We start from the raw sequence: 19,003 nt of genomic DNA, 5'->3' as shown, positions 1-19,003 counted from the left end.
TTTTGGTGGCATCTTTGTCTAATTTTGGTGTCAGGATAGCACTGGCCTCGTAGAATGTATTTTAAAGTGTTCCTTCCCCTTCTATTTTTTGGAATAGTTTAAGGACAGTAAGAATTAACTCTTTAAATGTTTGATAGAATTCACCTATGGATCTATCTGGTCCTGCACTTTATTTTTTTCATAGTTTTTTGATCACCAATTTACTAGAGTTTCAGATTTTCTATTTCTTCCTGATTTAATTTTGGAAGAGTGTATGTCTATAGGAATTTATCCACTTTCTCTAGGTTGGCCAATTTGTTGGCATATAATTTTTCATAGCAGTCTCTTAAAATCATTTGTATTTTTGTAGTGTCAATTGTCACTTCTCTTTTATTTCTCACTTTATTTATTTGGGTCTTTTTATTTATTAATTTTTCTTAAGGAGTCTGGATAAGTGTTTATCGATTTTATTTATCTTTTCAAAGAACCTCCTCCTGGTTTCATTGTGTTTTCCTCGTTTTCTTTTCTTTTTTTAGTCTTTAGGTCATCAGGTCATTTCTTTCTGCTCTGCTCTTTATTATTTCCTTTCTTCTATTCACTTTAGGCTTTGTTCTTCTTTTTCTAGTTCTTTTAGGTGTATGGTTAGATTGTTTATTTGAGCTTTTTCTTGTTTCTTGAGGCAGGCCTTTATTGCTATATATGTCCTTCTCAGAACTGCTTTTGCTGCATCCAAAAGATTTTGGACCTTTGTGTTTTCATTTTCATTTGTCTCCATGTATTTTTTTTTTCTTGACTTCGTTGACACTTTGGCTGTTTAGTACTATGTTGTTTAGACTCCACGTGTTTGTGTTTTTTCCAGTTTTTTTCTTGTAACTGATGTCTAGTTTCATACCATTGTTGATGAGAAAAACGCATGGTGTGACTGCAATGTTCTTAAGTTAATTGAGACTTGTTTTGTGGCTTAACACAGGATCTGTTCTGAAGAATATCCCATGTGCACTTGAAAAGAATGTACATTCTATTGTTTTTGGATGGAATGTTCTATATACATCTATTATAGCCATCTGGTATACTGTGTCATTCAAATATACTGCTTCTTTATTGATTTTCTGCCTAAAACTATCCATTGATGTAAGGGGGGGTGTTAAATTTCCTACTATTACTGTATTACCATCAATTCTCTCTTCATGTCCATTAGCATTTGCTTTATGTATTTAGGTGCTCCAATGTTAGGTGCATAGATATTTACAATTCTTATATCTTCTTATTGGATTGATCCCTTTATCATTATGTAATGATGCTCTTCTATGTTCTATTAGTCTTTGTTTTAAAATCTATTTTGTCTGATAGAAGTATTGCTATCCCAGCTTGCTTTTTGCTTCCATTTGAATGGTAAATGTTTTCCCATCTTTTCACTTTCAGTCTGTATCTTTAGATCAGAGGTGAGTTTCTTATAGGCAGCATATAGATGTTTTTTTTTTTAATTTCTTTTAATGTTTGTTTATTTTTGAGAAAGAGAGAGACAGAGCACGAGCAGGGGAGGGGCAGAAAGAGAGACACACACACAGAATCCGAAGCAGGCTCTAGGTTTTGAGCTGTCAGCACAGAGCCCGACATGGGGCTTGAACTCATGAACCGTGAGATTATGACCTGAGCTGAAGTCAGATGCTTCAAGGACTGAGCCACCCAGGCGCACCAGATGGGCCTTTTTTTTTATCCATCTTGTCACCCTGTGTCTTTCAAATGGAGCATTTAGGCCATTAAAGTAATTATTGATAGGTATGTACTAAAAGATACAATGTCTTAAGAAAGACAAAGTAATATGTAAAACTGTAGGTTGATTATCCTAAGCATGGTTGATATAAAATGTTCTATGGAAAGAAGGTAGACTTTTCTAAATTAATTGGAACTCCTGAGTTGTACTCTGGAATCCATTATGCACTAGCCCAATGACTTACTTCAGCCTGATCCATTTCCTCACCTACGGAGTGAAGAAAAGGATACTACTAAAACAGTAACACCAATAGTATTTGTTGAATGAATGAGCTATAAGATAATGCCTTATTAATTTTAAAGTAGTTTGCACATGTAAAGAATAGTTTTCTTGAATTATTATAGTTACTTCTTCTGGTGAAAGAAACCTTGTGGATAAAATATGAATACTTAAATGTAGGTAGAAATCATAATCAGTATACCTAAATTTACCCAAATATATTCCTTAAAATGCAAGAAAATTTAATCAGTTTGAAACTAAGCATTGCTCATTAATATCCCAAATTTCACTCTGAAATATCTAAAAAAACACTAACACAGTCTGCTAGTGCCTATCTTCAGATGTTGCACTTGCAAAACAGAATAGATGATAAACTGTTAGGAGAACAAGTCCTAAATATGAAACACTAGTTTTAATCATTGTCTACCTAAGACTCACAGTCACTATCAACAGGTTAATTCTATTATTCACGGTCAGAAAATCTTGATTTAGTTAATTAAAGAAGCTCACTTGGTCTAAAGAATAAAAAAAACTCCTAGAAGCTAAGGGCTTTTCTGAAGAAATGAGTGATGCATAGTTTAACACTATTCTTTGAGGGTGGTAGTGATGTCATTTTTAAAGAATGGAATGTTTTTCTACATTAAGTAGAAATCTCTATGTCATTTTAGAAAAGATTTAAGAAGATGTAAGTTGGGACAAAGATGGTTTTAAAAGTAAAAACCACCTTTCAAGAAAGCTTTTCTAAACCCACTTTTTACTCTTTGTCTTTCAGACTCTGTTCAAGCACCTAGTAGTTCAACTAATTAAACCAGGTCTATTCTTGAAACAAACAAACAAAACAAAGCCAACTTCTTCCCTACAAATTATCCTTCTTTTTTTCTTTCATTTACTCAATTTGTTTATATTTACTTGTGAATATGTTTTCCTATAGGCTTACACAAAATCCAAAGAGGCAGGAAATAAGAAAATTTTTAAATGTGGGCAAATTATTCACAATTTGTTATAGTAAGCTATTTTGTTCAGAGCCCAGTAAGAATTTTGTTTAATGAAGACAGTTCTAAAAACTAAGTAAAAAATGTGTTGTTGAGTAAAGAGTCTCATATGTTAAAATTTCTGTAGCTCTTAATGTGTAGTGACCTGCTGTTATTAAGGCACGAATTCCAAAACCCTTAATATGGACAATCAGATATCCTAATAAGACTCGGGAAAAATACCAATGTATAAAGTATTCTATAGTTCTATTTAACTGTTTCATAGCTTTTACATTAAAAGAATCAGATAGAATTTCAAAGTCTCCATCTACAACCTAATTTTAAGTGTACATTTTATGGCTATGAAGTTAAACTATTAATAAGAATTACTGCATAGTCAAAACGATGTGTGATATACTTACACAGAACACCTACCAAAATACCTAACAGTGAAGTAAGAAAACATAGTATTAATAAATCTAGTACTTTTACCTCAAACTGTACAGATAATTTCTACTTCTTAACCAAGTTCCTGATTTCTCCTTAGGTTTAACCCAGTAGGGTTATATCGACTAATGCTAAAATATAAATCTTTAGCTGTTGCGATGGGAAAGCAGACAAGCAACACATTTTACTGTTAATGGGAGATATATTTTAAATTTCCTATATGTGGTGCCAAAAATTTACTTTAAGAGAAACACCTATGACTGGACCTCAGTAGTGATTTTCACTTTAGATATATTTTCCAGAACGGTAGCACGAGTATAGCAATGTTTTAAGAGGATGATGTGCTCTCAGACATTTACACTATGCTTTTTAATACGTTTTTTGACCTGTGATGTAATTAATTTTTGTAACACATTATTTTAATGGTACACTAATTAACCTTGAATTAGAATGAATTCCCTGACAATGACTTTCTGTAGAAGTGCTGAAAATATCTACATTAAGACCACCTAATGATTAATATCTTTATGCAGTATTAAGAAGCTCAAAACAAGAGCAAGATTAAACATACTTGTAAATAAGCAAAGATAAATCAGGCTTTGGAATTTTTGCTTTCAAAATGTTCTATACTTAAAAGAACAAAGACCAGCACAACCAGGTGTCGGAATGCAATAACTCTTTACTTCAAATTATAAAGTTCTCTTAAACATGCTCTAATTTGAGATTATTAATTCAAGTAATAACATAAGCAGTAATTTGCAAAGATGCCAACCTCAAAACCATTCAGGACAAAATCACAAAGTAAACACCTGTGGTTTCTTTTCTTTCTCTTTGTTAACCACAAACACATCTGGACCAACACAATGCAATTATTAAATTATTTTAGATACAGGATTTACATCTCTCCTCCAAAAGAAAAACCATGAATTAGGAGCACATTAAAGCTGTAGTTGCTTACAGACTATCCAAATTCATAAAGTAGTATGCATTTTTTATATAATTGCTTTATCTTCTATAAATGATAAAATCTCCTACACATTTTCAAATTAAATATATTTTTACTGCTACCACAAAAGGTGACAATCTTTGTTTCTAGTTTTAACAACTCTCTTAAAAAATATCTTACAAGTATTTAGGAGATTAGAGGGGAAGCCATTATTAAAAGGAATCTGTGGCCATAAGAAGACTTACAAGCACTATTTGGAGAGCTCCGGATAAATTCTGGAATTCAAATACAGTTAACACACAGGGGGTAAAAAAGAAAAGAGTTCTCATCTGTTAACCACGGGTGCAGATACTGTCCTACCTCAGACAGATGAATGACTTAAGTGCTTGGAAAGTGCAGCGTGGCAGCTAACCTATTAAGTGGTATTACTTTCATACCTTCTCGAAAATACAGAGCAGGTCTTAATATTTTAAATGCTTCTTTGATATCCTTAGTTACTTGCCCTTATAAACTGTAGAATTTTTTAAAACTAGATTTTCTCCTGATGTACAAATTAAACAAAAAGAGAATACATTATAAAATGAGTCTTGATGTTCTTATAGTATTTTGTGAACAGACACAAAACACACACCATACAAAAACAAAAACCTGGCAAAATGGGTATGTTTAAATTTCTAAGAGTTGTCACTTGCCATTCTGTGCAAATGAAATATGGTAAACAAATCGACTTGAATTTCTCTCTGCAAAAGAACTGTATTTAAATTGACAATTGTAGTAGAGGCTGACGTCAGCTACCAATAACCTTCCATGTCTCTATCTCCTCTATCCTATCCTTATCTTCCACCTTTTGCTGCTGCTGTAGCAGCTGGCTACAGTGACAATTCCTCACCTGCAAGCACCAGAAACCACACAATGTCACAATCCCTCTCAATAATGAATCGACAATGTTGTTTCAAAAACTTAAATACAGGGGCGCCTGGGCAGCTCAGTCGGTTAAGTGTCCAACTTCGGCTCAGGTCATGATCTCACGGTTTGTGAGTTCGGGCCCGGTGTCGGGCTCTGTGCTGACAGCTTGGAGCCTGTAGCCTGCTTCGAATTCTGTGTCTCCCTCTCTCTCTGCCCCTCCCCTGCTCATACTCTGTCTCTCAAAAATAAATAAATGTTAAAAAAAATTAAAAAACAAAAAACAAAAAACTTAAATACAGGATTAGGACTGGGAGGCAGTTTAAGGTCTCCAAATGTACCTAGCATGGAAGCCAGCGGCTCCCTGTAGGATAATTTATTTACCAGCATTAAGAAGAACACCACACACCAATATGTGTGATACATATTTAAAATGAGCAACTACTTGATCTCTTTCACTGGCTAAGATCTAAGGTAAAGAGAAATGGTGTTGCTGTTATCAGGGAATTGAGAAGGATTTAAAACAAAAAATCTTTTCACAAGGAGTTACTAAGCCATGCTGGTAGCAACTTAAGAGTGAAGAAATAAGTAAAGGAGATATTACTTTATCCTGTATAAAATAAGTAATAATAGCAATAATAAGTTGCCATGAAAACAGCCCATGTGTCCATCACAAGACAATAGATTAAGTAATAATATATTATTTTGAGGGACTATTATTTGGCAATATAAAAAAAAAAAAGAATTGATCTACACAACAAAATGGGTGAATCTCAAAAACATTACACTAAATGGAAGAAAACTTACACAAAAAGTATTATGATTCCATTTATATAAAGTTCTAGAACACATAAAATCAATCTATGTAGAAAAAGTGTTAGAACAGTGGTTACCTTTCTGGAATTAGAAGAACAAACCAGCTGGGAAGGGGCATGAGGGAAATTTCTGGGGGTGATAGTAATGTTCTATATCTTTTTTTTTTTTTTTTTTTTTTTTTATAATGATGACGTACTTTTTTTTTTTTTTTTCAACGTTTTTTTTTTTTTTTTTTTTTTTTGTTTTGTTTTTTGTTTTTTTTATTTTTGGGACAGAGAGAGACAGAGCATGAACTGGGGAGGGGCAGAGAGAGACGGAGACACAGAATGGGAAACAGGCTCCAGGCTCTGAGCCATCAGCCCAGAGCCTGACGCGGGGCTCGAACTCACGGACCGCGAGATCGTGACCTGGCTGAAGTCGGACGCTTAACCGACTGCGCCACCCAGGTGCCCCAGTAATGTTCTATATCTTGACAGGAGCTTCAGTAACATAGGTATATGCATTTATCAAAATTAATCGAATGTGCAGTTAAGACTTGTGCATTTCACTGTTTGTAAATGCTATCTTAAAAATCAAACTAATACTGAATTGTAGTTAATGATATGATGCTGAAGCATTTAGATGGAAGCAAAATACTCTGAAATGCATCAAATGAGATAGATCAATTGATGGATAGAAAGGTGGATAGATACTTATAAAGCAAGCATAGTAAAATATTGGTAGAATCTAGGTGGTAGGTATATAGATGTTCACTGTAAAACCCTTTCAACTTTGTTGTACATTTAAAACTTTTCATAATAAAGTGCTGGGAAAAAATGAAACAAAAATTTGTTACACCCACATTCACAGCAAAATTATTCGTAACAGCCAAAATATGAAAGCAACTCAAGTGTCCAAGGACAGATATTTGGATAAACAAAATGTGGTATACACATACAATGCAATACTATATAAATACATATAAAAGGAAGGAAATTCTGACACACGCGAGAACATGGATGAACCTGAAGACGTTATGCTAAGTGAAACGAGCCAGTCATAAAGGACAAATATTTGTGATCCCATTTACATGAGATATCTAAAGTAGTCAAATTCACAGAGACACAAAGTAGAATGGTGGTTGCCAGGGGGTGGAGATCAGGGAGGGATGGGGAGTTAGTGTTTAACCCAGAGTTTCAGGTGGAGAAGATGAAAAAGTTCTGTAGGTGGATGGTGGTGGTAGTTGCACAACAATGTGAACGTATTTAGTGCCACAGAACTGCACACTTAAAAATGGTTAAGATGGTAAATTTTATGTTATGTACATGTTACAATAAAAATAAATAAAAAGTAAGTTGCCAAAAAGAGCATAAGATTTAAACTACTTTTACTATTTTTCTGATTTTGTATTAATTCTGAGTTTCTGATGTAAAGTTAGGCTACATTTTGAAATGGTGCTGCTGCATTAATGCAAATGAAACTAATATGACAGTTTAGAATGCACTTCTCAATTATTAGTGTGAATGAACAAATTCCTTCAAATTACTATTTAAATCAAATAAATATACAACCAAAATAACATATACTCAAATGTAGAGAGTTATTTAAAAAAATACATTTTGTTCCTTTCTCAAATCCTAAATAAAACCATAAATTTAGCCTCAGTGTATGGACTCTGCTTGTCAGGTTTATGTTCTCAATTTTACCAGGTTTTTCAGCAGTTTCTAAGGCAAAAGCATGTAAATTATATTGTGATATGAGCCACAAATTCAAAACAAAGCAAGAAGGGAAAGGAATGAAGAGAAAGGTAACTTCCTTCAAAGCATTTGAAAGAATCAATAAACATGGACAATGGTACAGAAAAGTTAACTACAAAACTTTTTTCTGTTATGGGAAACACAACGTCCTAATTACTGTATCAGCTGGAAACACCACACAATTTTCTCATATTAGAAATACATGTCTTACCAAACCACAAGAGACTCTTAAATACAGAGAACAAACTGAGGGTGGACAGGGGTGTGGGGAGAGGGAAAATGGGTGATGGGCATTGAGGACGGTACTTGTTGGGATGAGCACTGGGTATTGTATGTAAGCCAATCTGACAATAAATTATATTAAAAAAAAAGAAATACATGCTTTACTATATTAGTAATTACAGCTTGAATGAATTATACACACACACACACACACCAGGAACTATACTTATTCATAATAAATTAACTTCATGATAAAATATGATTATTTTAAATACATTTTATATATAGGTTCATGTGCCATGATAGTTATAGATCCAAATATACATACATATATATTTCCAGCAGTATATGAGTGTTTATTTCAATATGTGGAAATGCAAGCAAGTCATTTATGACTATAAATTAAATTTCTATGATTTTGACTTATCATTTTATGACTATAATTAAATTTCTTTATGAGCTTATAGCAAATTTTAAGTGCAATAAATGTAATTTTTAGTCATCTAAGGGCAAGAATGAAATTGGGCTGAACTTGCTGGATGAACATTTTAAATAAAGTCATATACCACCCCAAAGAATCCTAGGCAATCAGTAATGAAATCTCTCAAGCTCAAATATCAAATAGATAGACACAAAGAACTGGATGTCCTTTCAAAACTGTAATTGTCACCCAACTTATTATAGCAGGGAAATGCCTTTTTTTTTTTAAATAAAGGGGTTAAAAGTATTTTGCTAGCAATTTAATTCTGACATTGCATACTTTTAGCTCATCATCAAGGCTTAACAAGTTGTTTTATTTGCTAGAGCTTTAAAAGTCATGAAGCAATACCATTTATTTTATTTAGGATGTTAAGTTTGATTCTAATTTTAAGCTCTCATTTCCCTCATGTTCTTAAATTAATTCATACCAATCCCTGATTAATAATAAAAGTCTTGCCATCAGTATTCAAGGCCCAGCCTGAGATGTCATGGCTGAGAGGGCAGAAATCTGCTTGGAGCAATGAGAGAACCCAACTGAATTCTTGGCGTCTCAGTCTATGAATGTGTAAGCACTTCATCTGTTCATGGAAACACAATGTTCTGGCAGGCTGGGGGTGAAGGTAGCTGCATGGGTAACAAACTGGAAGACCTGGGAAGCCATACTACACCAGAGTAACTGAATGACAGAAGCAATACATTTTATCAGGTCCTTTTATCTTTAAAAAAATTGTGTTAGTGGAAGCTATTTGTGTTCTAGACATTTTATTCCTATGACTGCTGTCCAATGATCTTTGCAAAGGTCATGTGTACATTTGCCTTTTAGGACTATTTGATAAAAGAAATTGTTGCAAATCAGAGCATAACACTAGCAGGGTCAACTGGAAATTGTACGTCCTTCTTAAATCCAGTGGCAAAAAGAACACTCTCTCAGACCCCCATTTCCACTTAGCAATTATATGTATTTGACAACTCTGATTTAGTTCCTGTCTGTAAAATGAGGATAGCATCTACTTACAGGATTGTTGGGAAGATAAGTGAAAATACTCTGTGAACTAAAACACACACCATATAAAGTTTATTATTTGAAAGATGGAAAGTTCTCATAGGGAACATCTAGTACATGCACAATACATTCCAGGGAAAAAGTGACCTTGAAAAGTTAAGTGGACTTCGAGTTTCCAGTTCCAAATATAAGGAGGCTGAAAGTTGCCACTCCATCCTAACAACAAGCAAAATGCTGAACAGATTGAAAAATCAACTATTCTTGGATCCATAAGAGAGGGGAGGACACAGGGCAAATCACTGCCCCCAAGACTAAAGAGACAGACAGGTGACTCGACTTTGTAGAGCAGAGCTTCACAAGTGAAAACCACCCAAGGAACCAGTGCCAGGCAGAAAATATAATGACAAATTGCTAAAGGCTCAGTGCGGACAACTCTTGAGAGTTAAAAACTCCAGGGGGATCTACTCATGGTGGGGAAGGTAGAAATCTTTGTGAGATTTACCTCCAGGAGCTTGGCCAGGTTCCCAAAGTAACTTTCAAAGAAAACTCCCCTCCCACTTCTGGAGGGGAAAATGAATCCTTCTAAAATATGCCAGAGCACTCTGTTCTTAACAAGGTCTGCCTTCAGGGAAAACTAGTTAACTAGTGTCTAACTTGCTGGGGTATTATCAGAGCCAACTGACCTGGAGTAAGAGAAATACTCAAATCTAGCCCACTCTAGCCATCCTATTCCACCTAAGCAGGGAGGAAAAAAAGAAACACTTGTTGGGATTCACAGTCCAGACGCATAGACTCATTAAAGACTGAGACCTAATCACAGGACAACAGAGCCCTTCCCCTCCCCCACGCCTTGCCACCACATTACTAAAGGACTATTTTAAAAAGTTCCCTTTACCTGGTATATGATGTATAGCTATCAGTAAAAATTACAAAGCATACCAAAGGGCAAAAAACACAATTCAAAGACAGCAATTATTGGAACCAAACATGGCAAAGATACTGGAATTATCAGGCTAAGAATTTAAACTATGATTAATATGCTAAAAACTCTAACAGATAAAATGGACAGCATGCAAGAACAGATGGACAATGTAAGCAAGGAGATAGAAATCCTAAAGAAGAACAAAAAGAAATGCTAGAGATTAAAAAAAAATAGTAACAGAAATAAAGAATGCCTTTGATGGGCTTACTAGTGGCCTGGATACAGCTAAGGAAAGAATCTCTGAGCTAGAGGATATATCCAACAGAATCCTAAAAAACTGAAAAGCAAAGAGAACAAAGACTGAAAAAAAACAGAATAGAACATCCAAGTACTGTGTAAAAACTACAAGAGGTGTGACGTATACATAATGGGGACACCAGAAGGAGAAGAAACAAAAGGCACAGAAGAAGAATATAAAACAATGACGATTTCCTGCAAATGAATGCTGCACACCAAGCCACAGATCCAGGAAGGTCAGGGGCGCATGGGTGGCTCAGTCAGTTAAGCATCTGGCTTCGGCTCAGGTCATGATCTCATGGTTCACAGGTTCAAGCCCTGTGTCAGGTTAGGCAATGATGGTGAGGAGGCTGTTTGGGATTCTCACTCTCTGCCCCTCCCCTGCTCTCACTTTCTCTCTCTCATGATAAATAAAAATAAACCAAAAAAAATGTATATATACATGTAATATATATATATACATGTAATATATATTTTGGGATTCTCACTCTCTGCCCCTCCCCTGCTCTCACTTTCTCTCTCTCATGATAAATAAAAATAAACATATATATATATATGTCAAAAAACCTACACCTAGACACATTATTTTCAAATCATAAAAAGTCAAAGACAAAGAAAAATCCTAAAAGAAGGCAGAGGAAAAAAATCCTTACTTATAAATGAACAAAGATAAGAATTACACCTGATTCCTCCTCAGAAACCATGCAGACAATAAGAGAGTGGAGTGAAATATTTTAAGTGTTTTGAAAACAAGCTCCACCAACCTAGAATTATGTATCCTGAGAAATTCTCCTTCAACAATGAAGGCAAACAAAAATTGAGGGAATTTGTTGTCAGCAGACTTTGGAAAAAATGTTAAAAGAAGTTCTTTAGAAGGAAAATAATAACTTGGATCTACATAAAGAAAACGAGAAGAGAGAAGAAGCAATAAGTGAAGGCAAAATAAAAACTTTTGTTTTCATATTTTTCATCGATCTAACAGATAACAGTTTGTTATGTGTGTGTCCAGTATTAAGTACTTTATACATATTAACATAATCCTCAAAACAATGCTAACACAGGTACCATCACAATCCCCATTTTACACATTAGGAAACCGAGACACAGAATAAACGTGACAAAAGTCACATAGCTAGGAAATGATAGTGCAAGACTTGAACCCATGTAGTCAAGCTCACCACAATTATACTGTTTCTAATTATTCACTGAATCATTCATTAGTTCATCAAATATTTATTGAGCATGTGGAATATGCCAAAAACTCTGATAAAACATTTTCAACAAGGAAGATCTCAAAATGTTTATCTTTCTCAAGAAGCTACTGAAAGAAATGCACCATCAAGACTGTGAAACAAATAAAAAAGGAAGCTATTGAAGGAGACACTTCATCCAAACAAGGAAGTAAACAATAAAAGATAAAGACCCTGGATCCAGAAAACAGAAGAATCCAGGAGAGAAGGGAAGAGAATTCCCAGGACAGTGGTAAAGCATCATCCCAGGATGACATCTATGCAACAGGCCTAGAGAACAACCAATGGAGATTAAAGAAGAAAGGAGAGTTCCAGAAGGGCTATCACTAAAACAATATGGGATTGATTACCTGATGTGTTTGCACATCTGCAGAGAAGACCTCTTTTGGGCAATTTGAGGAAAGAATTAATGATAGAAACACAGAAGATATAACACAAAAAAACAAAAAAGAAGTAACTATTAGCCTTAAGAAAAACAGAATGCTGTGCCATGGTATATAGACTGCATTATTCATAATTTATAATTATTCATTTCCTTCCCACCATAATCAGAATAGGCTTTCTACCATACAGACTTGGAGTTTGGCCTCATGACTTGCTTTGGCTGAAGGAATGTGAGTAGATGTGACACATGCTACTCCCACGCGGAAGTTTTAAATGTATGTGTGGGGTCTGATTCTGTCTGCCTTTGGTTCTGCCCCAGATAGTGTTTATCCACTAAGACTGGATCTCAGTATGAGAATGAGAAGACAGCTGAATTAAGATGAACTGAACCCAAATAAGGTTAGCAAACCCAGCTGAGCCTTGACTGATCCCAAACTCTTTTGAAATATGAGCAAGAAATAAATGTAGTTATTAGCCACTGAAATCTGGCTAACAGCAAAAGCTGACTAGTACATACAGTACCACTTATGGCTCAGCAATGAACATAATTTACATAGTAATAATAACATAATTACTTTATAGCTATATTACAATTATAAAATAATATTTTAACATTGATTCTATAGAGATGCAATCAGAAAGCTGAAACTAGAAGTTGTGATATAGTTGTTAGGAGGGTGGGGAGAGAAGGAGTGGGGAATATGAGTAAAACAGCTAAATCCTAATATAACATAGAGGAAAATCAGTAATGTCAAGAGATATAAGTATATTATTTAGAATTATGCAGGTAAATTGCAAAAGAAACAACTAAAAGAACTGAGTTTTTGCCTCAAGGGAGCTAGAATCAATGTGAGAAGGGTGCAAGCAAAGGAATATGTTTTTTTGTTATAAGACTTATAGAACTAATTTTCTTTGAACTACCTGCATGTATTAATTTTATAAAAATCTTAACTCACAAGTACAAAAATAAAAAACAATAAAATCAAGGAAAGCAGTCACACCTGATTTAGTGGGACAAAAATGTAGTCTAATCCAGAAAGGCAAAAAAACCCATCCTAGTGGGAATCAAAAGACCTGGTTTTAGGGGCACCTGGGTGGCTCAGTCGCTTAAGTGTCTGACTCTTAATTTCGGCTCAGGTCATGATCTTACGGTTGGTAGGATTGAGCCCCATGTCGGGCTCTGCGAGGACAGTACAGAGCCTGCTTGGGATTCTCTCTCCCCCTCTCTCTCTGCCCCTCCCCTGCTCACACACGTGTGGACATGCAGGCCCTCTCTCTCAAAAATAGACATTAAAAAAAAAAAAAAAGCCTAAAAAAAACCCGACCTGGTTTTATTATTTCACAATCTACTTTTCTCCACCCACATCTCTCTTAGCTGTTTGTTTCATTACTTAGGGGAGAACACAACTGTTACTGGTCCCCCTTTACTGCAGAATTATAGTCTTACATTTTCAGTTCCAGATGTCATTGACAATATGTATTACAGGAAAGATATCGCCTGAAAATGAGGTAAAAATAAGGCCTAACCTGTATAAAGAGCTCTCAATTAATACATACATTGATTATTTATCTACTCCTCACATTATCTATGATCACTGCAAGAAGCACCTCCTAACAATCACCACCTTTCGGTCATTTCAATCATTTTACACTGCATTATCAAAGAGTAAGTAAAATGATTAAAACTGAATTAGTAAATTTTATTCCCTATTTTAACAACTGTAACTCAGGGACAGTTTAAGCTCTGTATGTAAACAGTTTTATTCACAAACCAAATAAATTAAAAAGTAATATATTTTACAAAATAATTTAGTACAGACTCCCTTTAAGTAGCGGGATCACATTTAAATGAATGGATTTACCAAAATTCTGACACACAGTATTCTAGAAATATATTTACTGAGCAAAGGACAATATACTTGTTCAAAATGCAATGACAGTGGGGCGTCTGTGTGGCTCAGTTGGTTAAGCATCTGACTTCAGCTCAGGTCATGATCTCACGGTTTGCGAGTTCGAGCCCCACGCTAGGCTCCGTGCTGACAGCTCAGAGCCTGGCGCCTGCTTCGGATTCTATGTCTCCCTCTCTCTCTGACCCTCCCCCGTTCATGCTCTGTCTCTCTCTGTCTCAAAAATAAACAAACATTAGTGTTCGCTTCAGCAGCACATATACTAAAAATAAACAAACATTAAATTTAAAAAAATGTCTTTTAAATCTTTAAATAAAAAAAAGTACAATGATAGAAGTTGTGATGATAGAAGATGTGAAACGTATTTAAAAATATTTTTATATAATCTACAGATTTCACTTATTAAGTTAACAGTCTCTTCCTTTATTGTGAAGAAACAAGTTACTTGACTGCACCAAGCTTCAGCTAGTAACTTACACAACATCAACAGAAAGATGATGGACACATACATAGAAAGCATCTTAACTGAGTGACACTATCTCACATAAATATTCTGATACAATCTTACACTGTATTTTGAGTTGTAGTTCATAAGCCATTTCAAAAAAAAAACACTGGGGCAGAACAGCAGGCATAAAAAAATAATTAACAAGGCATGTTTTCCATACCTCTTCATCTTTCATATTCACATCCATATTTTTCGATTTGATGACTTTGGTTATATGGTCAATGTTGTTTTCCCTGCAGTAATCAAATATGTTTTTGTCTTCTTCCCTAATTAGAGTAAAAATAAAAAGTGTTTTACTAGGTAATTCATAAAAGTTACATATTTTTAACATAACTTGTTTACTGCTGACAAACATCAATGGAATTTCTGTTTTCATGAAGAATTTTACATGAACAATAATGGATTTTCCATAAGACATAATATATCCCATCTCTAAAGTTGTTAGCAACTATAATTACAGGGAAAAGTTTCATCTGCTTTAACAAGTTACACTAATACAATGATATAACACTTTAGTACATTTTTCTCAGCGCTCTTCCTCTCCCCAGTTCCTTTTTACACACTGACAGGCACAAATTTCCTGACTCAGAATTTTCAGTAAATAGCACTGCAGTAACAAGGTTACTTACTATTGTCTACACAGAGGTTTTAAAAAATCAGGACACAGCTTATTACTTTTCTTACAGGATAACAGAATAAGCTGATTGCTGCTACTCAAGTTCATGCAAACACACACACACACACACACACACACAATCACACACACGCACACACACACACTAATGTAATTTTCTTAAAGGAAAGACAAAAAGCAATTTTCCTAAGGAAAAGATAATTAAAACATCACAGAATTCACAATCTTTTATGAGATATTAGAAGCAAAGACTAGGAAGAAAAACTGGGAAGCATACTATGTACAAGTGCTCTTCTAAGTATACTGATCGACTAAATTCATTCACTCTTATCCAACAACTTCACACAAAAAAGAAACAGGTAAGGAGAGACTATACGACCTGCCAAATGGCATCACATTTATTGAAGGTAGAACAAGAGCTAGAACTCACTCAGATCAGCTGATTTTGCATATGGTATGTTTTTCTATTGTATTGAGCTACATCTAGACTAGCCAGCTAGTCTATTCTACAACCTAATGTAGAAGTTAACATGAGATCTATGAGTTCTCTGAAACAGTATACAGAATTGTGTAAATGTGTGTGCATTTTTCTGAGCGTGCTGTGTGTATGTGGGGGTAAGGGATAGCATCAATGAGAGTCTCAAAAAATCAGTAATTCTCAAAAGGACCAGTAATTTGGAATATTATCCATGAAACTGTTCTATATGTGGACTACACATTCTCGACAGGCATAAAAGAACGCAAGATGAATTTCAAAAATTATAGTAATATGTTTTACAACCTGCAGGGCCATAGCTTCTATTCATCACTAATGCAAGCACTTGGCCATAGGAGTCTTCCTATCTTAAAAGCCAATTTAAATACCTTATACCCTATAAAAAGTTATTTCCACTCAGAGGTAATTAACTTAAAACACACTACTTTAGCATTAACCATCTAAGCTTTCCTTATGCAAGTGCTGTATTTAACTGGGCACCTACTACATGCAAAGGCACTGGGCAAGATTCCGTTTAGTAACAGATGAACAAGAAACTTTACATTCAATACAGTTAGGATGATAAAATCCATATACAATTAACATAAAATAAAATGGATCTTTAAAAAGGCTTATACGAGTACACAGGGGAAACAGCCTGCTTTAAGCTGGAGAAAAACAGGTAGATTTCCAGGAAGAAAAGGAACATATGGTCTCTCGAAAATGTCCATTTTACAGAAGAGAAAACGCTTTTCCAGATCACTTTTTCTGAAAGAAAATAGGTAAGTCTGAGGCCAAAACCCCAGAAAGGAGAAGTATGATTTTTAAAATTAAGGCTGCATATAATACCACTTCAGCTATATTTATCACACACAAAAAAACCACTGTTTCTATGAAAAAGCATATTAAGAATTCTGACTTGGGAATAAGAAGGACCTGTTTTCCTCCAATCCAGTAAGACAGAGCACTCTAATTCAAGAGGCAGCAACTTTATGAGAGAAAGGACTGTATCATTTGAAGTCATAACAAAAAAAACACTATTCCCTAGTTGTTTTGAACTTGGAAATAATGGAAAGTTAGTGGTGAGGAACAGAAAGGAAAGTAAGGAAGATCCCTGGGATGTAAGTTACCCATACCCAGTAACGCACAAGGGTTATTCACAGATGAGAGGATTTTCTGAATCTATGAGGTCTCTCTTCCTGAATCCCAAATGTGTATGTATACTTAGGCCATAAACAGTAAAAGAGTAAATAGTACAAACTTATTTAAAATGTTATTTTACTCATTTTACATTTTCAATATTTCCTATATGTAGCACTTACGTAAATTATTTTGTTTTGATATGTGAATGTTTTGGAGGGCAGGAACATTTTTTTTTTATCTGAATACCAGTTTGTCATCTGTTATCACCACAAAGTATGTCGGGCACATAAACGACTTAAAAAATACTTATGGGTAGAATACACAATGCAAATTAAATATGAAAAAGAAATTTAGTAAAATCACCACAAATGTATTACAAAGTTAAGTGACTAAGATAAAAAAGAAAATTGACACTCTTGGGCTTAGTTGCTAATACAGTTCTCCCTGCTCCCAGTTTTGACTCTCTTCCGTGCCAGCAACCAAGCTGTCTTTATACAATGTCACCACCTAGTGTCCCAAATGAAGAAACATCTGGAGCAACATCTTTCCACATCTCTTTTCTTGTCAGCAAGATTACGTACAGTTTACAAATCAAATTCTCTTTTCCCCTCTACATTTCCCTGTTAATAAAGTATTCCATGGGCAATCTTTTCCTCTATACACACACTTACTTTAAATAAAACGTGCAAATGAACTCAGCCATTACCAAATACAGTAGAGCCTAAATAAATGTTAGTTCTCTTCCACATCTTCTCACTTTATCTTCCTTTCTCCCATAATTCTTGGCCAGCTATCTTCCTCTCTTTGCTGAATATGAGTGATAACATGACCGTTATCCATTCTCTATGGATAAGCATGAGTTATGGCCAAGATGCTACCCTCAAGGATATCCCAATATCCCTAGCAAAAGACAGAATGTCTCTCTCTACTCCAAATTTTTGGAAATTGACAGAATACACAATTGTGTATCTGAAGGGAAGAAAAGTCACTGGTTTTCTCTGAAATTCTTTTGAAATATGAGAACACACCCTTATGGAAAGAGGAATGGTGTTTAAGTATGGTTGTCTTTCATCAATCATAGGAAGAACAGATCTTTGCACACTCATAAAAATATTATCTGTACCACTTTCTACAAAGATTGCATTTTCCTACCAAAAGAATATTTCAGGGGTGCCTGAGTGGCTCAGTCAGTTAAGTGTCCGACTCTTGATTTCGGCTCAGGTCATGATCTCACAGCTTGTGAGATTGAGCCTCCCAATGGGTTCTGCACTGACAGCATGGAGCCTGCTTGGGATTCCTTCCCTCCCTCCCTTCTTTTCTCTCTCTCTCTCTCTCTCTCTCTCGCTCTCGCTCTCTCTCTCTGCCCCTCCCCCACTCTCGCACATGCTCTCTCTCAAAAATAAACAAACAAAGAATATTTCAAACAGGTCTCATAACAGGCCACCTAAAGTCCATTAGCTACTATTTCACCGATTCTATAGAATTAAAAAAATACATTTATGGGACTAGCTCAGATATCTATTTCCTAGATACATTCAATAAATATTCAATTCAATTTATATATTAAGCAACTCACAATCAGATAAAAAATAGAATGCCAGTAAATAGGCAATGAAAAATTATTTAATGAAGGAAAACACAGAGTAAGCCAGTACCCACACAAATATAAATAAACAAATGTCACTAATCCTCAAACTAAGGAATGTGGACCTGCATGCTCTGTGGAGGCACACAAAGCCCTTTACAGGGATATGCAGGTAATTGGGACGCTGGGGTGGCTCAGCTGGTTGAGTGTCCAACTCTTGATTTTGGCTCAGATCATGATCCCAGGATCATGGGACCAAGCCCCATGTTGGGCTCTGAGCTGAGCATGGAGCCTGCTTGAGATTCTCTCTCTCTCCCCCCCCCTCTGCCCCTCTCCCCTTCACACTCTCTCACTAAAATAAAATAAAAAAATTTAAACAATAAAATAAATAAAGGGATATGC

At 35.1% G+C, this 19,003-nt stretch overlaps 1 protein-coding gene across 3 annotated transcripts in view; it reads right to left on the bottom strand.

Moving 5' to 3' along the window:
- Positions 1-19,003, bottom strand: part of ACBD6 (acyl-CoA binding domain containing 6) — a 202,239-nt gene that overhangs the window by 100,792 nt on the left and 82,444 nt on the right. For all 3 annotated transcript variants that reach the window (XM_042924611.1, XM_042924612.1, XM_042924613.1), the window contains exon 5: positions 14,925-15,030. In XM_042924611.1, coding sequence (XP_042780545.1) covers positions 14,925-15,030 — 106 coding nt within the window. The remainder of the gene's footprint in view (positions 1-14,924; positions 15,031-19,003) is intronic.

This window comes from Panthera leo, chromosome F3, assembly GCF_018350215.1.
Source record: "Panthera leo isolate Ple1 chromosome F3, P.leo_Ple1_pat1.1, whole genome shotgun sequence".
Taxonomy (NCBI): Eukaryota; Metazoa; Chordata; class Mammalia; order Carnivora; family Felidae; genus Panthera; species Panthera leo.
The sequence above is the reverse complement of the archived record's forward strand: the minus strand, read 5'-3'. Positions and strand labels throughout refer to the sequence as shown.